We start from the raw sequence: 21,891 nt of genomic DNA, 5'->3' as shown, positions 1-21,891 counted from the left end.
GCCTTGACCTTACAGGAAGTGAGATTACTTAATGGTATTTTACCGCTGCCTGAAACATTGTGAAATGAAAACTTTGAGGGAGTTGAAATGATTCAGCCTTTTCTGCATCCTACTTTGAGAAGTCAGCCAGGACACATTTGTAAGGTATCACATTTCCTTGCAAGGTCTAAAGCAAGACTGTTTGGTAAAGCGATAGTGTCCAAAGTTTTGAGTATCTGTTACCAGAGGCCCGAGATTAAGCACTAAGAAAGGGTTCACTACTGAAATCCCTTCAAAGACCCTCTGATTACTCTGTAGCGATACTCTGTATTCTACACACAGACATTAGAAGGGTTAGCCAGTTATTATGGAGTCGTCTTCTATTTTTTGTATTCTTGTTTGGTTTAATAGGAAAGGTAAGTGGAGCTGTGAGGTCCACAGACATTAACACTTTTGTTTGTGTGTGGAATGTTTCATACTTGGTGGCTTTTTAATGCCATTTATTTATTTAGTTGTAGTTGAAATGTTTCTGGGGTGACTCACGTGGGACCGCAACAGTAATATTTTTTTCCTAGTATTTATTTACTTATTTGTGCTGAGGAATGGAAGTAAGGCACTTGGCCTACTAGGTAAGCACTCTTCCACTGACCTGCACTTTCCACTGACCTGTAGTAACACAGTGATTCTGTTAGCCTCATTTTAACATAGGAAATGGCTAAGATACTTAGTTTTAGCAAAAAGCATTGTAGTTACAATAAGGAGAAAGGTTTCACTTTGAATCTGGTTTAAAAATGGAAATACCGGGTGGTGGTGGTGGTGGTGCACAATTAACTTTAATCCCAGCACTCAGGAGGCAAAGGCAGGCAGATCTCTGAGTTTGAGGCCAGCCTGGTCTACAGAGTTCTAGGACATTCAGAGCTATAGGGAGATATTCGATCTTGAACCCCCCCCCCAAAAAAAAAGAAAGAAAAAACAAGGAAGTATTCAATATACTTGTATGAATATTTGAAATCTGTTTTGGCTTTTAAGTTTCACTTATTCTGAGTTGGTTCAAATACTTTGGGGACATAATAATTGTCACTTATCAACACACAGAAATCTATTAGCATACATTAGAAATAACTGAAAGACCTCCTTATTATTAGTGAAACGTGGAACATGTTCTCTGTGGAAAAATCTAGGACAAATCTAAGGATAAAATTTTAAAAAAGCCACCTATCATTCTACAATCTGGACATTTTGACGTGTTGCATAGATGAGTTTCAGAAAGTTGCCTTTGTCCTTGATTTTCTATCTATAAACACCATTTTTTAACCATTCTGCATTTGGTGATTGTATAGTATTTGATACCATGAACACGTTATTTTACTAGTCTCCATTCAAAGTCTTTCCTAGTTTACCTCTTATCTCTGTCACAGTGGCTATATTTCACTTTCTTGTGTGTGTGTGTGTCTGTGTGTGTGCGTGCGTATCATTTCCAAAAGACATTCCTATAGGAAGGTCATGAAATGAATTAATAACAATGTGTGTGAAGGCCTCTTTTTTTTTTTCTTTTTTTCGGAGCTGGGGACCGAACCCAGGGCCTTGCTAGGGCCTTGCTCTTGCTAGGCAAGCGCTCTACCACTGAGCTAAATCCCCAACCCCGTGAAGGCCTCTTAATACACATCGCCAAATTCTTTTTTATAAAACATATTTAAGTTTATACCTCACTCCTCTTTTTTGAGACAGGGTTTCTCTATAGCCCTGGTTGTCCTGGAACTCACTCTGCAGACCAGGCTGGCCTCGACTGGAGGGCTCTGCCTCTTTGAGTGCTGGGATTAAAGCAGGTACCACCACACCTGGCCACTCTCTATTCTCTTTAACATCATATTTAACAAAAGCTCCTTTTTATCTGACTCGGGTATCAATTTTTGTTGTCCTTATATTTGATGAAACTATCTTACCTGTTTTATCAAATAAAAATTGTTCATGCAGAACTGGAAGTAGGTGCATGGGAATGGAAATACTAGACTGTAAAGCGCCGGGGACACTTTCAGGAATAGGCTGTGTTTTAAGACCTTGTTTCTAAAGATTTTCTTTAATAATTTACACAGGAAGTCAGAAATATTTTCCTAAAATTCCAATCACTTATTGCTCATTGTATTAGTCATTTTTATGTGACTTTTTATAACTTCCTGGATAAATTTTTTTTTTTACAAGTTTTGTGGAAAAACATGACTGTAGTATTTTCTCACCAAGTAACAAGCATTTCCTGGAAGTATTAATCAGGTTTTTACTATTTTAAGTGAAAGCTTGGGAAACCTGGACTCATCCCCGGGGTTAGCACACTTCTTGAGTCACCTTACCAGGCAGCAACTTCATTCAGTGGCTACCGTCCTGCAGTTTATTCTCTAGGATATTTGAGGCGGTGTGATGTAATAGCAGTGTTCATCTATGAAAAGCTTCTCCCACCTAGTGCCTGTTTCAAAACAGTCAAGCTGGATCTGCCACAGGTAGTAGAACAAGTCAGGCTCCTTCAAGTAAACCGACTTAAGAAATGTGTGCTCAAAAGCCTTCTGGTAAAGAAAGGAGTAGACTTGTTTTGCATACTCATTGCTACACATACTCATTTTGATTCATTATAAGTTGGAGAGCCATCATAGCTACACACACAATTATTCTACAAATAGACAGGAATTAATATTCTATCTTTTAAGGGTTCTGAGGCATGATTGACATATATAAGTTGAATGTGTGTGTGTGTGTGTGTGTGTGTGTGTGTGTGTGTGTGTGTGTGTGCATTGGCACTTGTATGGTATGTGTGTGTGTTTTAAGACAGGGTTTCTTTGTATCTTGGCCATCCTAAAACTAGCTCTCTCTAGATCAGGCTGGCTTCAAACTCAGCGGTTCACCTGTCTTTGCCTTCCTGGCTGGGATTAAAAGCATGAACCACCACTGCCCAGCAGAAGTTAAATATATTTAATGTGCACAGCTTGATAAGTTTACTGATAAGTGTACACTACAAAATCATCAGCACAGTCTGTACAATAAACCAATCCATCACCCTCTGAATTTTCTAATCTAATTATTGCATATAGCTGACATCAGTACTTTGCAGCTCTCTCTTTTAAGTGTACAAGACAGTATTGTTATCTATAGTCACCATATTGCAGAATAGATCTTTAGGAAATATCTTGCATAACTGAAACTTTGTTCTTTGACGGCTGCAACCTTATTTTCCCCTCAGATCCTGGCAAACTACTGTTCTATCCTTTCTCTGTCTCTGTCTCTGTCTCTCTGTCTCTCTGTCTCTCTGTCTCTCTGTCTCTCTGTCTCTCTGTCTCTCTGTCTCTCTGTCTCTCTGTCTCTCTCTCTCTCTCTCTGAATTTCGCTCATTTTGATTCTGTGACACTTCTATGTCTGGCTTATTTCCGTTAGCTTAATGCCCCGCTGGTGTATCTATTTCCTTTTAAACTGAGTTTACGTCTATCCTGGTATTTTTTTTCTGGTGTTGTGTGGTCTGTAATCGTAGCACTGAGGAGGATGGGTATTAGGATTGCCAAGTCTGAGGCCAGCCTGGGCTACACAGAAAGGTTATACTTAAAATACCTGCTTCTTTGGTCTCTGAATCCCCTAATGTTGCTAATAAGGAGAGGAATTTGTCTACAATTTGTCTCAGTTGAAACCTGGAACTCATCTTGTAGCTTAGACACTAAAGCTGTATCGTGCTGTGTACTAATTGCCTGGGGGAGGAGTTACATAAAATAATAGGTAGTAATTGGCTTACTAGCTTGGATGAGTTTCTCTTGGCATTAAAACTAGATTGTCAGTAGAGCTTAGATAAATATATGGTTCTAGTATATAACCAAATATGGCTTCAAAGTAAATAATTATAAATGTCATGAGTATACTACAAATTTAGCCCTGCAAAGAAATATTTACTGCCATGATATGCAATCCATATATAGTTTTACATAAAAAATAACATTTGTGAGTCAACACTAAAGATCTAAAGATTGCTTAGCTAAAATGAATTTTCATCTTCCTAAACTATAGCAAACAGCTTTTGTCTTAAGTGTGTTTTCAAAATGCCCATTGAAAAGAATGGGAAAAGCACCTAAAAAAATAGTTTCGAACAAATGAAGAATGATGTGAGCTGTAGGGAAAAAATAATGGCTCCTGCCAGGAGGTAGTTTCTGTTATCCATCTTATGAAATATTTGATGCTTTTTACGAGACTGTCAGGTACAGACATAATTCGACCTGGTCCTTGCTCTTAAGATAACACCAGATAATATCATTCAACTATTTGGAGAGCTTTAGGAGTTCAAAGAGGAGTAGGCATTTTAGCCTAGCGAAGCTTTGGGACACAATTCTGTGTAGGGCATGAATTAAAATCCCTCAAACAAGAGCACTTCCAAGAACCAGAATTTTTCAGGTAGTTAATGATAGATACTTTTGCTTTTAAAGTAACAAAATATTACATCTCTAAATTGTTTGTTTGTTGGAAACAGGGTCTCACCACGTAACCCTGGCTGACTTGGAACTTGCCATATAGAATAGACTTGTCTTATACTCACGGAGATCTACCTGGCACCTCTTCTTTAAGGTGTATGCCACCATACCTGGCTTTTGTTTTACTATTTGTAATAAATATTAACATTTTATCAATACATATTTGAGGCCATGCAATATCCAGTTTTTTTTTAGACTTATTGTATGTATATGAGTACACCGTCACTCTCTTCAGACGCACCAGAAGAGGGCATTAGATCCCATGAGCCACCATGTGGTTGCAGGGAATTGAACTCAGAACCTCTGGAAGAGCAGTCAGTGCTCTCAACCACTGAGCCAGCAATAGCCAATTTCAACTCCCCTTCCCCGCCCCCTTGGTTCTGGCATTCACAGATTTGTGGGTTCAGGCAGTGTACATGGAGTCCAGAGGAGGACATTGTGAGACAGACCCCCACAACTATAGTTACAGGTAGTTGTAACCTACCCAGTTTAGGTGCTGGGAACTGCACTCTGCAAGAGCAGTAAGAACTTTTAGCCACCCCTAGGCCTTCTATCCAGTATATATTTCTTATTTTATGGAAAAATTGGAAGATACTGAATTTGCATGAAAATGTGAAAATCATACAAATATTAAAACAGCTAGACTTAATATTGTGGCATAAATGTTGTGAATATGTAAAACTAAAACATGCACGTATTTCATGATGGAGATTTTTTTTTCATTCACAAGTTTTTATCAACATAGGATTATCTATTTCCTTAATAATATGTATAAAACACCACTATTGCTAAGGAATGTGTTTTGGATTGGCCTGGTGTGAGTTTACCTTTAGGTTTGAACACAATGTGCTGCTTTCTGTAATATTTTCCCACTTGTCTCTGAAACATCTTATTTTCAACCTAACATTGATGCGTGAGATATGAAATCCAGGAGACCAGCTCATACCTGGACCATGTCCAGTAGATGCTATCACGTGTTTAGTATTTACTTGACTTTTCAAAGAATGTTTTTAAATTATTGGTTAACAGACTGATTTACTTACAGAGAGGGTCCAAACCAAACACTGTAATGGTTTGTTTGTTAAGTCTGTTTCCAACTATGAGGTTATCTGAAGTTTAATAGCACTGCTGTGTATTAGTAACACTTTGGGATCATGTTTGGAAAAAAAATCATTTGTTAACCTCTCTTGTTAGCTTTATGGATGTGGTTTTTCTCCCTTGTATTTGGTGGATTAAAATTTCTCAGTTCTTTCTCTTGTGTAATCGTACACATTTGGCACGAAGTTTCCATACTACCAAGCTATTATTCAGTAGAAACAAACCATATTCTATGCTTTCAGTGTGTGAAAATTTTGCTAGGCTAAGCCATTTCAACTTCCTTATTAAAAACACTTGTGTATTCATGAAAAATTCTGAGTAAGGTTTACTTCAGAATGCCCCTTGCTTGAACTCCTGTAATTATTCCTTTGAATCAGGCACTCATCTTAGTAGTTAGTAGTTTATCCTTGGTAACTGGCGTATCCTGAGCTAAGGGGAAAAGAAAGTGTGGGCTCTCACCTGGTTTTGTTTGGCAAAGATGGATGTCCCATGTCACTGTACCAATAAATGTTTCTCACTGCAGATCCCAGGAGATTGACCTGTTCTTAAAAGTGAAAGAAGAAATCTGTAAGTATGACACATACTCATTCTTCAGGACTTATAATTGTATCCACATTTTGAGGCTATTAAGGGAAGAAGTTACCAATATCTATAATGTTAAAAAAAGACAATATTGGGGAAAGAAAAATGAGAAAATATACTTACTTTATGTAATTTCTAGAGTTTCACCCATATGTCACTCAAGGGGAACAGTAATTAAATCCTTTCTTTGAGTCTTATTCCAAAGTGGAGTTGTACATCAGAGTTTCAATTTTGAGTACTAATGTGGCCAAGCTAGTTTTGGCAGCCTGCATGGCTTTCTTGTCTGTAAAATGGGCTGAATAGAAAGCGCACAACTGCCGATGGATTGTAGCCATTTTTGCGCATCTCAGAGATTGACGCTTCTTGTACCTTAGTGGTTATTTGTCAAATGGATGTAAATATCTCTCTGGTGTACATACGCTTACATCTCAGCATTGTCTTTAAGGTGTTTATTTCTGGACCATGATGTGGAGAGTCAGATGCAACAGAGCAGAACACTGGAAGTCATACTGTTTGAGATTTAGAACTTGAGAATAACCTGGTTCAGTGGTTCCCAAATAAGAGATTTTTAGGCTAGTGTTACCCAATGGAGAAGTTTTTACTAGTCTGCTCGGAAGCAGGGCCCAAAGGAACAGTAGGTGTGAATTCTCTTTTTAATACTGGCCATCTGCAGTGTAAAGGCTATACAGGTCTCAGTTCGAAGGGGTAAGCATTTACTTTTATAAAATGACGGTGAAAGTAAGTGGTAGGGGGTATTTTTAACACCCACACCTGACAACAAAAAAACTCTGTCATTCATTGCCCTTTAAAAGCAAAACTAGACTTTGTGTTGAAATCTCAACCCAACTTTCTAATTTTATAGATGAGAAATGACTGGCTCATTTGTTTCTGACAGCTCAGCAGCTCTGACGTTGCCTGTCTAGTATTTCTGGTCTTTTGAGAATCAGTTTCATTGTTCATAAGCTATGAACTTGAAACAGAAGATGAAGTAGTTCTTCTTCTCTCCTAATGACTGATTTCCAAGCCTGAAGAAATTCAGCAGATTGAGGGTTCTTACATGTTTAAATCAATGGCCACTCGTTAGTTTGCTTTAGAAGGATCTTAAACATGGCCACAGAGGAAGCCAGAACTAGCTAGCTGTTTCCTAAGGTTCTGTGCTGCTGCTTGTTTGACAAAGTAGGTTAGCGTATCAGTAAGCTTAGCATTTCCCTTGGGAAAGAAGATAGGGGTAGGGGGTGGTCAGTATATCAAGCCTCTATAGTTATCTCTCAGAGAGGACTACCTTCTTTTTTTCTTGTTGTACCCCTATCTAAGCACACAGGTGCACATTTATAGCAACCGACACACAGTGATTGATCTAGGCTGCAGGAGAAATGCTCTCAAGGTGAGGAGTAGGAGTTTTCAGCAAGTTGGCAGAACTCCTGACCAGTTAATGCTCAGACGTTTTCAGACCCTGCTCTGTAGCACTTTGGAGGCTGTCCATCATTCATCATAACTTTGCTCCAGCTATCTCAAAATAGGTTTCAAAATAAAAATAATTTCCTTATTGCCTTTGCCTTACTCACCTTGGTGAGACATGGGCCAGGTAAGCAACATGAATGTAAGAAGAAAGAACCAAGTTGTCTGGAGTCCTGACCTTAATGTGGACATGCTAGTAGTTTCTTTTCCCATGGCTATTTTTCTTTTTGTATGTGACTTTGTGTAATTTTTTTTTCAGTCAAGAACTCATTTTTTTTAATGTCCAAAGCACTTGTAATGAATAGTTAAAGTGGCATCCAGAGGTTATCTCTTGTACCCTTTTCTCCTTTACTCCCATTGACTGGCCATGTTTTTCTGGTTAATCAACTTGGGTTGTAATAGCACGCTTTGCTAAGTCGGTGCCACCTTCTAGTACATTTCTCCTCCACATTCTCCTCCTTAACTATGTCTTAAATTATCCACAGTCAATTACCAACTGAAGAAATAGACATATTTAAAAATCAATTCTGTCTCATCACTTAAAATGAGTACCAGACATCTAGTCCCACACAGTATAGCTGTGCAGTGTGTAGGCAGTAACATTGTCTCCTAAATCTCCACGTTTCAACATACAGATAGGATCCCGATAATATCAACCTATGACCTAGATGAAACATCTGATGCCTGCTGGGGATCTTTTTAAGGCATTATGGGAGGGAGGGAGCTCACACTAGATCATGAGCAAGCATCTTCACCATGGCTGCTGGGTTGCTTTCTTTCCTGGGAAAAGCTGGGAAGAGACTGGCAGGATGGCGACTTCAGGAGTTAACGCTTCTCCAGGTGATAAAGGAAATAGGTTTGGTTAATCTTGTGAGGGATGTGCTCAAAGATCAATTGTGATCATAAAGTACTTTAAAGCAAAACAGTAACTAATTATCTGTATATGTTGGTGAAGGGCATTGTATGCTTGTGCACACACCCATTCTCCAAGGTTTTAATTTGTTGTGCTTTCTTCAGTTTTTCAAGAGTTTCAAATTTGAAAAAAATTATTTTTATTTTTTAATAATGGTCATCGTAGCATAGCAATTTGAGTTTGGTGAGACTGACCTGGGAGTCTGAAATAGATGTAGATAGATGATAGATATTTTTTCATAGAATGATTTGGGGTTGCAGATGATCCGATTGCAAGAGATCTTGCTAGCTAATCTCAATTCATTTATTGTCTTAAAGTATTAACATTTTCTAAGGTTTAATCTAAAGCTCTGAAGCAAGTTAGATTGTAATGTATCGCCATAAATCTGATGTTATTTGCCCAATGTCGGTAGGTATTCATTCTGTAAGGTAGTGTGTGAACATTCGCATGTCTCAAAGTTACAGTGTAATAGTGTATGAAATTTTCTATAAAGCACTCCACCCTTTTATAAAAATCTTGGTGATGCAACATCATTATTTAGAAATATGATCTTTTAAAGTACAGCAGGTGCTCTTATCTGTTTAATCTGTATCGAATGTTGAGTCTGTTTAACACGATTTAGTGTTGAGTAGATGTAACTGTGGGCAAATTTTCTCTAGTTGATGTTTGACTTACTTATAAATATGTCACTTGAACATGTGAGCAAAGTAATATTTGTACAGTTGACTGTTGATTTTTCAAGTTGACTTATTTAACCATTTTATACAACCTCAGCGCAATGGTTTTCAACCTTCTGAATGCTGCAACGCTTTATACAGTTCCTCATGCCTTGGTGACCTCAGCCATTAAATTGCTTTTATTGCTACTTCATAACTGTGATTTTGCTACTGTTATGAATCAAAATATTAACATCTGTGTTTTCCAATGACCATTAGGCAACCGTTGTGAAAAGGTTGTTCAGCCCCCAAAGCTTGCGACCCACAGGTTGAAAACCACTGCTTTAGTGTAAACGGTCCACACCGTGGCTAGTTTCTTTCTCTGGTGGCAGATGCATTCATTGATCCCTGCTTGGTTTGGTTCATTTTCTAAAACTTTTTTTTTAAAAAAAGTATCTTGGCATTAATCATTGTAAGTTGGTATTGTGTGACATGCTTCTGGTGGAGAAATTTCTTCTTTTAAATTCAGATTTTAATTAGTATGGAGTGTTTACTTTGGGCCCTGGAGCTGAATGTACGGCTAATGCTTTTTGCGTTTAACCTGTTTCGGGGTTTTTGAAGTAACTGGAATGAAATAACTAAATTTGACATGGAACAAAAGTAAATAAAAGTGTATTTGATTCTTCCCTAAATCTTCTGGGATTTGCTAGATATCTAAAGGGCTGGTTTTTTTTTTTTGTTTTTGTTTTTGTTTTTTTGTTTTTTTGTTGCTGTTGTTGTCTTGGTTTGGTTTTTGCTTCATACAATGCCTTTGGATGAAAGGACAAATCAGTGCTCAAAATGGCTGCCCAGTATTTCTTCCTATACAAGATTTGTCACTCTTAGCAGTATGAACAGATGATAGAGATATAGCATACAGACTTGGATTTTATAAACCTAGAGTTTAATCACTGCTCAGGTGGGCTTGGCAAACTCTGTACTTAAAGTCTCTGAGTTTCTTTGTCTGTAAAGATACAACCTTAAAGAGCTTCTCAATAACTATTTATGGAACGGCTTTTCACCTCAAACAGCAAAACTTCAAAAGCACAATTAATTGTCCCATAAGTGGACGCTATCCCGAAGCAGAAGTCCATTCATCACCTGACTTCAAGGAAATGCAACTCAGTTTGCACCCTAATAATATAGAGGAGCAATATGCTTTTCATATGGAAAAGGACAGCGTACTTTTCTAAGTCATTTTAAATTACCAAGGCTTTTAAGAACACTTGTTTCCTAGAACTTTGACCCATTTTTCTAAAAAGTTAAATATATTCAGGTTATTTTGTTTATGCATATTCAGTTTCTAATTCAGACCAGTTCCGTATACGTTCTTCTTCAATACATTTATTAAGCAGCTGAGGTGCTGTTCTGGTTGGTGAGTTTTCAGCACCAAGCCCCCTCACAAATCTTTTATTCTAATGGAGACACAGACAATAAACATGAAAAAAATACAACCCAATACTATATTAGTGAAAGGTGGTAAAGAGAAAAGGGGGTATTGGAAGAGTAGTTTTAAAATAGCTGGCTGAGAAGGTCTGGCTAGAATGTTGTTACTTGTTTAAAGATGGAAAATAGGCAAAGAAGTAACATATAGGGAGAATAATTGAGGCAGAAAGATTAAGTGCGAGAACCCTGAGTCACTGTTTCATATGTCCCAGAGACAGTAATGAAGTTGTGGGAGTACCGCAGTGTGCCAGAGGAGGGCATAGTAGGATGTAAGCTCAGAAATCCAAGGAGCAGGGCATATACCCAAAGAGGCAAGACTAGGTAAAATACAGTTGCAGAAGGATCAGTGACTATGCTCTCAACATGCTCACCTTGAGCTATTTTAATTGGCTTCTATATATAACCATTGAGGAAGCCATTGATTATACAAATTTGGAGTTTCAGGTAGATATTTGGGAGTCAACACCATATGAGATATTTCAATCTGTGAGACACCATGAGATCAGCACAGGTGCAAGTGGAAGGAACTAGGGAAGCAACTAGAGGATTGGAAACTGTAGTACTGAGGGATCTGGGAAATGAGGACAAAAGAAGGAAGACTGACAGTGCCAGAGAATAGGAAGACAGTTTTAGTCTGGTGTCTTAGGAGTGAAGAGAGAAAGAAAACTGCTGTATTAAAGGAGCATGGCCACCGAGCTTTTCTGGTCCAATGGTGTGGGCTTCTGTGGGGGGCACTGATCAGAGCACTTTAGATGTGTAGTAGGGGACAAAGCCATTGAGTATAGTGAGGACCTGAGCAAACAAGTGGTGGGAACTGGGTGACAGACTATACAGAGAGCTCTTTTTAAGGATTTCTCACGAGAAGAAGAAATGGGATAAGCCCAGAGTTAGGTACAAGAGAAGGAATGCTTTTTGTTTGTTTGGTTTTTGGCTTTTTGGGTTTTTTTTTTTTGAGGCAGGGTAGCACTGGCTGTCCTGGAACTTTTGTCTATAGACCAGACTGGCCTTAACTCAGAGATCCATCTGCCTCTGCCTCCCAGATACTGGAATTAAAGGTGTGTGCCTTCAATTCCAGAATAAAGGAATGATTTTTAGGATGAAATGAATGCTAGACTGTTAGAGAAATGTGGATGCGAATGATTTAGTAGAGCAGCACAGCTTCAAGAATGGTCAGAAAAGCACACAGCCTACAAAGCCGTGATGTCCCTGGTAAAGAGGGAGGAACATTAATAGTTCATCCAGTCACAGAGGACACATGAGCATGTGGCCATAGATAGTTGTGGGGTCCTATGGAGTTGATTCTGCATCATTCTTGATTTATCTACAAAGTAATAAGTAAGGACAGCACTCAGTAAGCACCTAGCGGAGTGAAGGTCTGAAGATGAGGCAGGAAACTTAGAAGAGTAACATAGTGGGTACACTAGTTCAGTATGCTGTGCGTGGACACAGGGGCAGATTAGGTAGAGACTTGGGTTGACCCAGCATGTGATTGAGCTGGGGCAGTAAAGCAACAGGAGACTAGAGCAGAGGCTGATTCCGATTACCCATGGATTTTAGTAAGGAAGACAAAAGGTTGCTCTCCGAAAACTCTAAAGTAGGCAATTCAGATGGCATTTGCGTTTTACAGGCGAAGCTGCCGATACAGAGCTTTTCAAGTCCACACTGAGGTTAGACCTGAGATCTCCTGGCTCCATCCAGCTCATTGCCTGCGATATGAGCTTTATAGAGGATAGTTCACTTTAGCACAGTTGCAGAGTATTTATCTGTATCTCTGAATCAAGCACTAGAGATTATGTAGAAGGTATTTTCTTCTACCAAGACTTATATCTGTATTTAGCATATATAAGTATAGGTCTGTATCTTGCGACTGCCACCTGGCTCCATGGAGTGATTTTAGGAGAAGCAGGGGTTTATGATACCCTAGGAACTCAGAACTCCCTGGAACTATACTCAGAAAGCACTATCACTTAGTGTGGTGAAATGAGTAAGAAACTTAAGTCCCTGGGTTTCAGTCTGTACCTCTGCCACTACCTCACTATGTAACCTTGAACAGTCTTGTGATCAGACTAAATCAGCAGGCCTTAGTTTCCTTTAAGGAATTAATCCTTTGAAAACCCAGTGAAACTTATGAACTCTACTCACAGATTCAGGAGTTGATATACATGATTTCAAGATAATCCCCAAACCATCTCAAGAACCCAAATGGATGACATCATCCTTTACCCACAAATCTTACATCTACATGATTGATTTGGGACTTTTCCAAGTTTAAATTCTGACTTACACTAAACAGAGAAATTCCCTTCTTGGCCTTCGGACAAGTCTGTCTAGTCACTTCTTCAAATAAGTTGTCAAGGGTCTTTTGCAAATCACAGCCTTCAAACATCCAAGATCACTTTTCCACCAGAAATTTAATTGCCTAAGTCTATAATAATCTTTCTTTATCTACTTTCCTATATTACTAAAGATATCTACCCTTTACTCTATTTGGACACATCTCCTCTCTCTCTCTCTCTCTCTCTCTCTCTCACACACACACACACACACACACACACACACACACACACACACACACACACACACATACATCCTGGCTAACCCAGAACTCACTATATAGACCATACACCAGGTTAGCTTTAATCTTGGAGATCTACATGCCTCTAGTTCCCAACTGCTGGGACTATTAGGTATATGTCACCAGCCTTCTTTCAACATTTCTTTCTTATAACAAAAGGTGCTTGGTTACTCCTTTATAAGCCAGTCACAGGCAAGCTATCCACATTCATAATTTTTAAAAATACATTCTTAATGTGTGGAGGTTTGAAAGAAAATGGCCCCCATAGGCTCAGAGAGAGTAGCATTTTAGGAGGTGGGGTCTTGATGGAGTAGGCTGTTTGGGGGAAATGTGGCACCGGGAAGGCTTTTAGGTTTCAGATGCTCAAGCCAGGCCCAGTGTGACATTCCCTTAGAACTTTCAGAGACCTCTCCAGCACCATGTCTGCCTGTGTCCTGCTGCAATACTTCCCCCCCCCCCCCCCCGATGATAACAATGGATTAAATCCCTGAACTGTAAGGCAACCCTAATTAATTTCTTTATAAGAGTTTCTGTGGTTATGGTGTTTCTCCACAGCAGTGGAAACTCTAAAGACATAATGGACGTATTTTAAAAGTACAAATTGAAAAGAGTTTTTTTTTTTAAGATTTATTTATTTAATGTATATGAGTACACTGTCGCTGTCTTCAGACACTCCAGAAGAGGGCACCAGATCCCATTTCAGATGGCTGTGAGCCACCATGTGGTTGCTGGGAATTGAACTCAGGACCTCTGGAAGAGCAGTCAGTGCTCTTAACTGCTGAGCCATCTCTCCAGCCTGAAAAGAGAGATTTTTAAATAGTCCTTGAGTATGTCCCTTTCCTAGGGAAAATTGTTGAAGACAAAGCATGTCTTCACATGTATACAGTATTCCTAAAGAACAGTACCGCCCCATTCTCAAATTACACATTGTGGAACTTAGGCCAGCAAATACAAAGAAATAGAAAGTGACCACTGGCAGTTTTTGGCCATGAATTGATTGTATGCTTTTAATCATTTATGAGATGTACTTATAGATATATCTATAATATAATAGGCCAGGGCTAGGACTTAACACTGTTTCAGATTGATAGTCCTTCCAGGCAGCTGACACATTTTTGAGCACGTGTAGTCACTAAGAAATACCTATAATTGTATTGTTTCCATTTAGAGAAGATGGTGATCAGTACTTTAGAAAGTTATCGTAACAAGGATAATACTTTTTTTTTTTGCATCCTCATGCATTGATGAGAGCATGAAATTGCTATTACAGGCCTGTTATAACTCAACCCAGAACAAGTGAAATTCAGAAGTCTTTGCACTAAAACTTGTTGCTATTATCAATAATGACCAAACTTGAACATGTTAGCATTTCATGCCAGTTACTTCATCTTTCCATATTGAATCAATTATATACACTAATAAAAAGGTCTGAGTATTTTAATTAATTGTGCTATCAACTTGCTAATATTCTTTTGTTTTTGTTTTTTTTCCTATTCTCTGCCTGGTTCATTGTCTTTATCTACAGGTGTACTTTATTGTCGGCTTCCAAAGATTACTAACTTTTATCTGTATCACTAAAATTAAATTACCTTGGCTATACTGCTACTCTTACTGCTGCTTCCGTTACTGCCTTCTCCAGAAACCTAAGGCTTTAAGAAGCCAAAGAATAACAGCATATAAGCACCATAGTAGAAGCCTTGCCACTATGAAACTTAAGCTAAATGTGCTCACCATTGTATTGCTGCCTGTCCACTTGTTAATAACAATATACAGTGCCCTTATATTTATTCCATGGTATTTTCTTACCAATGCCAAGAAGAAAAACGCTATGGCAAAGAGAATAAAAGCTAAGCCCACTTCAGACAAACCCGGAAGTCCATATCGCTCTGTCACGCACTTCGACTCACTAGCTGTCATAGACATCCCTGGAGCAGATACTCTGGATAAATTATTTGACCATGCTGTAGCCAAGTTTGGGAAGAAGGACAGCCTGGGGACCCGGGAGATCCTGAGCGAAGAAAATGAAATGCAGCCAAATGGAAAGGTTTTTAAGAAGGTAAGGCCTTTGTGTCCTTTTTATTGTTTTAATGACAGAGGTGCCGTTTACTTAAATCAAATGCATTTTAAGAATGCTGGCACTATATCCTGGTGCTTGGTAACAGAATCTCAGAGGTCTCATAGCTGCACATCCTGCGATTTTTGAGAGTTCTATGTTTTGAATAGTATTTTAATTGCTTATTTGAATAAATATTCTGATAGTGGAAAACTTCTCCCTCTTAACAGTTAATTCTTGGGAATTATAAATGGATAAACTATCTTGAAGTGAACTGCCGAGTGAATAACTTTGGAAGTGGCCTCACTGCACTGGGACTGAAACCAAAGAACACCATTGCCATTTTCTGTGAGACCAGGGCGGAGTGGATGATTGCAGCGCAGACCTGCTTTAAGTACAACTTTCCGCGTAAGTACCTTGGGCTTTTTGCAGGGCAGAGGGAGTGTTTTGCTGATATGCAGAGTGTTAGCGCGCGCGCGCGCACACACACACACACACACACACACACACACACACACACACACTATTAGCTCCAATTAAGTAAAGATGGCAACACCTTAGAGTTGGTTTAGGAGCTAAGACCTTAGTAGGTATAATTCATAGTTTTATTTTTTAATTAGAAATGAATTATACCATAAAAATTTAGAAGAGGAAGGTTTAGTTTCTGGAGATTGTACAAGAAAAGGGATTGCTTACACTGTCAACTCTATCTTGTTTGACTTCATTTTCCATATGAAATAAGCACGCGCCAGCTCCAATTGGCACCAGAGAGTCAAGAGTAAAGGTGGGTCTGTATGTTTGCAGTTGGCAAGCTTATGTTTTTGTCACTGTACAGAAATCATTTTTTTCAGATTTAAAAAAATTAATTTTGGCATCTGAGTATATGCCTGCATTTATGTAAATGCAATGCATGAGTGCTTGGTGAGCAGAAGCCTGCGACTAGAATTACTGGTGGATCTTAGCAGCCACGTGGATGCTGGGACCCGAACCCTTATTCTCTGCAAGAGCACCAAGTCTGTAGCCACCGAACCTCTACAACCCAGAGAACTAATTTGTGAAAATTGAGCACAGAAAGATGCCTTGCTGTACCCTAAGTATTTGGCTGTTTTAGGACATAAGAGTTGTGCAGGTGAAGTAAGCACGGGGAGCAATTTTTATTTCAAACAAAGATAGATGCTACAAAAAATGTCCCCATAGGTTCTTGTCACCCACCTTCACCAAGCAATAAGAAAACTGCTAGTTTCTGATGTGCAGGCTATTTCTAGTTACCGGAGGAAAGCTGGTTTATCAGATGTCACTCAATTCCAACTGATTTTACTATTAGTGTATGTTAGTGTATGCTGTTGTCCGTTGGGTCCTCTAGAACATACCTACTACCTTGCTAGGAAAGGCAGGAAGACCACCATTAGAAATTAGAATTAGAAATTGACCCACTGAAAAAACCATCTTAGAAGTGTTAAGGACATTATTTGAGGTTGATCTGACTTGAGATCCTGAAATTTATTAAAAAATCTGGCTTACCTAGTCTTCGGGACAATGACCAATGAAAGTATGTGTCATAGGCAAGTTGTTTCTGGGCTGCACCCTGACACAACTTTTTCCAGTTGGATTCCTGGGAATTTGTAAGGCCAAGTTTGAGGTACCCAGACAACTTTGAAATCAACTCATATCATAAAGTGATTTTGTGTCTGGAAAGCCTGCCTTAAATCACATATCCTCAAAAGGTTTAAGTATACGGTTTTCATGTTTCCTTCTTGTAGTTGTGACTTTATATGCTACCCTTGGCAAAGAAGCTGTCGTTCATGGATTAAATGAGTCTGAGGCTTCCTATCTGATTACTAGTGTTGAACTTCTGGAAAGCAAACTGAAGGTAAATACGAAACTTTTTATTTTAAGTGTATGTTTAATTTTCAACCAATTTGTAAAAATATATGTGGCACCATGTGATATTTCAATGTCTGTTTATTGTTCAAATCAGCTTAAAACGTGTTTCCACAAAGTTTTATTTCATTACGAAAACATTGAGTATACTCAATTTTATCCAAGAAATAAGTATATGGTCTATTATCAATATAGCCCTCCTCCCGTGTAGTAACTCCATATCTTCTTGCGCCATATGCAGCTGTAGCTTAGAATCCATGAGTCAGCTCCCGTCTTCCCATTCCTCCTGCTTTACATAGTCTCTGGTAGCTACAGTTCTACCTTTAACTTCAGTTTGATCAGGTTTTCTTACGTTTCACATGAATGAGAGTGTGTGCTACTTTCCGTGCCTGGCTTATTTCACTTACAGAAATGACTGTTAGTTGCAGCCAAACTGCTGCAAATGGTAAGCGCTCCTTCTTTTTATGGTCGAATAGTATTTCAGTGTATTATTTGTAGCACATCTTCTCTATCAGCTCGTAGCCTGTATCCATTCCTTGGCTATTGTGAATAGTATAGTATTGACTATAAATGTCATTGATATGACTTCATCTCTTGGGATTTCCAATATTAAGATTGTTATGGTCATATAGTAATTCTGTTTTTAAGTTTTGGGGGCTCTTCTGTGCTGTTTTTGTATGACTACATTGATAGAAATTTTCAAACACTGTGGTGCAAGGGTTCCCCATAGACTTACTGCCTTTTGCCAGTTAGATGATAGTCATGTTCTTGGGAATTAGACTTACACTTCCCTGATGATTAGCAATGCTGAGAATTTTTTTCATTTATCTGTTGCTTATTTATTTCTGTCTCCTTTTGAGAAATGTTGATGTAGATCTATGGCCCATTTTCGTTCGGGATCTTTTGACTTTCTTGCAGAGTCTCTGGATATGGATCGTGTCACATGTAGGCTTTGCAGGATTTTTACCCTGTCCCATAGGGCCTTCCTTCCTGTTCTGATGATTGTAACCTTTACTGTTCAGAAACTTTTTAGTTCCCCACAATGCCACGTGTCTGCCTTTGCTCTGTTTTTTATGCTTTTGGAGTTTATCCAAGAACAAAACAAAACAAAACAATTGAGAAAACCTGTTCCACTTCAATGCTCTGGAACATTTTCCCAGGCTGGGCCATCTCCCCAGGCCCTGTTTATCTTCTGAAGAACCAGTTCTGGGTCTCCTTCATCTTTTGTATTGATGTCTGTTTCATTTAGCCATGATCTTTGTTATTTCTTTTCTTCTGCTTTAGTTTTCTTTCTGCTTTTAGTTTGGTTTTTTGATACAATGATGGTTTATTGAAGTCTGCCTTTTAAAATGTACACTTTGAGTGCTATAAACATCACCTTTGATACTACTTTGGTTGTATCCTGTATGGTTTAATATCTTGTGACTCCACTTTCATTTGTTTCAAGTTTCTTTTTTGGTTTCGTCCTTTATCCATTGTTGGGTTGTTTAACTTTCATATGTTTGTGTAATTTATTACAGTAATTTTCTAGTTTTATTGTACTGTGGTCAGAATAGCTATTGGCATGACTAAGTTTATTGGAACTTGTTCATGTCCTAGTCACTTGTCTGTCGTGTAGTACGTTCCATATATTGGTAAGATGTGAGAAGCAGGTTGGTAGTGTCTGGGGGAGATACAGGGAGGAAAAGTGCAAAACCACATTCTGTTCAAAAATGTCATCATAGCATAAAATATTCATACACTGATTTAAAATAATTTAAGTAGAAAACTGGTAGCTGTTTAGAGTTTTGTAGCTACCTATTAAGTCTCTTGTTTTGGGGTACAATTTAAATTTTGGATTTTGTTGTTGCTGTTGCTGACCGACTTCATGTATGGGTCATGTGCCCATTGTTCAAAGTGGGCTTTTTCAGCTGTCTATAGTGAAATCTATCACTGTATTTATGAATGCTTGTTTGATAAAGTATCTGGGTGCTCTGATATTTGTTGCATATATATTTAGATATTTTTCTTTTTGTACAGCTTATCCCTTTAGTTTGTTTGTTGGTTTATTGGGGTGGGACAGACACGCCCACATGCCACCATGTAAATATAGAACTCAGAGAACAATTCGAGGGAGTTGGTTCTTCCCTCCATGTAGGATCTGGAGGGTTGTGGATCTCAGGTCACCAGGCTTGGAGGGAAGCACCATTACCCACAGAGTCATTTTGCTGACCCCAGTCATTTTACCATCATTATGCATGGCCTTCTTGATTTTTTTTTAACTGCTTTTGATTTAAAGTCGATTTTACCCGATACTTGGTATAGGTGTGCCTTTAGAAATGTAGTAAGTTGATTGTATGCACCATATAGTTAGGCAGTCTTAATCCGTTCAGCAACTCTATGAACATTTTGATCTGTGTACATTCCAGTTACCGATTGGAGTGTAGGGCCTCACTGCGACCAATTTTGTTGCTTGCTTTCTTGTTTGTTGAGGTCTTATCTACCCCGCTTATTGTCTCATGTTCGATTAAGTGGTTTATTCTAATGGGGGATTTTGATCCCTTGCTTTTTATTTTTGTTCGCCTATCATTGGTTTTTGCTTTGTGGTTACCAAGAGGCTTCAAAAAGTACATGTTCGTGAGAAGCAACATGAAGATATTAAGAGACAGGCGTATGATTAGAAGGATAAGAAACAGAAATAGAAAATACACTAGTAGGAAAACCAAACTTGCACTCCTTCCCTCTTCCATTTAAAGTATTTGTCAGGTTGGGGAGCTGCGATGGGGAGTGGGTGGGTGGGTGAGCACCCTCATAGAAGCAGAGGGTGTGGGATAGCAGGTTTCTGGACAGGAAATGGGATTAAAAAATGTTATTAAAACTATTTGTTATGTAAGTCTTTATATCGCCTGCCTCTTAGCATCTTATTGCAATTGTTATTATCTTTAATTGTTTTGGTTTTAGTAGTTTTTATCTGAAAGATACGGATGTTTTAGTTAATTTTTATGTTTACATTACTAGAGCACCATGCATTTTTCTATAATTACCATTGACCGTGAAATTTACTTAGTGAACATTTTTCCAGTCCTTTCAGTTAATAACAGTTTCTATAGTGTGACAAATTGAATGGCTGACTTTGATTTCTGTTCACCAGGCGGCATTATTAGATATCAATTGTGTTAAACATATCATTTATGTGGATAACAAGACTATCAATAGAGCGGAGTACCCCGAGGGGCTTGAGATTCACAGCATGCAGTCAGTAGAGGAGCTGGGATCCAAGCCAGAAAACTGTAAGTAAAGCAGTTGAAACGAAGTTCTTTGTGGATTCATATTTGTTCTTCGACATGAGTAAAAAATGCCGGAGCTGTTTGATTTAAAAGGAGTCAAGACTGCATAGGACAGAACATTTCTTTTTCTTTTTCCTAAAGAAGGCAGTCCTGCCTGAATTTCTTGAAGACAGCAAGCCAACTGTAGGTTAGAGATGAGGCAGATTTTTTTTACCCCTAAGCAACAATGGTCAGAATTGTAGTGTGAACTTTGGGTTTTAAAACACATATATATTATAAGAATGTGATTTCATTTTAAAACCCAGGTGGGGGATTTTGCACGGCAGCTGACTGTGATTTGCCTTGTGCTCTGGCAGGTTTCAGGTTTCGCCAGCTGCTAATCGTTTCTGAGAGTATGTGACATTGGAATTCTGGGGACTCTTTACACGATATATAAATGCTAAGGTCCTGAGAGATGTTGTTGTTGGGTTGTGGGGTGTTGGTAGGTAGCTGTTGGTGCAGATTGTTAAGTAGTTCTGTGCAAAGAAGAAACGAGGAAAATAGATATCCTGATGGGGAGGATCAGACTTGCCCCAAGGAACTCACTGTCCCTAATCAGCAGGAAGTAGTCGAGCAATAGTGACACCCCCTTTCCGCTTTATCCTTTTTTTCTCCCTTATCTAGTGTTTAGTGGGTTGAAAGGGTAGGGGAACTAAGAACCCACAAAGTAACCAAAAGTCTGGCTCCAACAGAGTATCATGTTAGCATTTGTATCATAGAAAAGAAGCCCCGGGGTCAAGTATGTTACTATTTTTACAGTTCTGGGCAGTAAGTGTGCCTTTTCACACAATCCAGAGCAAATCAGTATCTCTTGGCTTCATGCACAGAAATACAGAGAGCCATGGAGAATTGCCTGTTATTGCCAGGTTGATACTGCGAGACTGGTGCATGCTTGCCAGGGAAGTTGGGATCCACTGGCTCTATTATTGCCAGTTCTGATGATTCACCAGAATGTTTGACACACAATTTTAGAAAATACTTCTCAGTCCTTATAATTTTGATTTACTGACATGACATCTGTTTGTTTCCAGGATAAATAGGATCCGTATATTTTTGTTATTATGAGTAAAGAGTCATCATGTGTCAGTAGATATTATACGTAGAGAGCTATGGTATGTTCTAGTGATAGTTTACCTGAGTGGGTAAATACAATGAAGATACATTTTGCACGCTTATTAAAAAATAGGCAAAGATGAGAAATGTCATATTGTGTGTTTGGTCTGCTTCTTCAGTTGGTCCTCAGGTGAGTCCTTTTCTTCCTTGGATCCTACCAATGACTATGGAGATACTGAAGGAGGATTTGATATAGCCTGGTTGTTTCAGCGATATGCTTTCCCTTACCTTCATACAGGGTTTCTGTGTAGCCTGGGCTGTCCCGGAACTTGCAATGTAGATCAGGCTGACCTCAAACTC

General features: G+C 38.7%; 1 protein-coding gene across 8 annotated transcripts in view; it reads left to right on the top strand.

Moving 5' to 3' along the window:
• Acsl4 (acyl-CoA synthetase long-chain family member 4) overlaps window positions 1-21,891 on the top strand; it is a 63,636-nt gene that overhangs the window by 18,866 nt on the left and 22,879 nt on the right. For 3 of the 8 annotated variants that reach the window (NM_053623.2, NM_001431654.1, NM_001431653.1), the window contains 5 exons: window positions 6,094-6,137; window positions 15,056-15,295; window positions 15,523-15,700; window positions 17,053-17,162; window positions 20,304-20,442. In NM_053623.2, the coding sequence (NP_446075.1) occupies window positions 15,068-15,295; window positions 15,523-15,700; window positions 17,053-17,162; window positions 20,304-20,442 (655 nt within the window). In that variant the 5' untranslated portion in view covers window positions 6,094-6,137; window positions 15,056-15,067. Of the gene's footprint in view, window positions 1-6,093; window positions 6,138-14,764; window positions 15,296-15,522; window positions 15,701-17,052; window positions 17,163-20,303; window positions 20,443-21,891 lie in introns of all 8 variants that reach the window. The other 5 variants (NM_001431649.1, NM_001431650.1, NM_001431655.1 and 2 more) reach the window with 2 other exon arrangements.

This window comes from Rattus norvegicus, chromosome X (genome assembly GCF_021556685.1).
Source record: "Rattus norvegicus strain SHRSP/BbbUtx chromosome X, alternate assembly SHRSP_T2T, whole genome shotgun sequence".
In the NCBI taxonomy this organism is placed as follows: Eukaryota; Metazoa; Chordata; class Mammalia; order Rodentia; family Muridae; genus Rattus; species Rattus norvegicus.
Note: the sequence above shows the minus strand (reverse complement) of the source record. Positions and strands in the feature narration are given on the sequence as shown.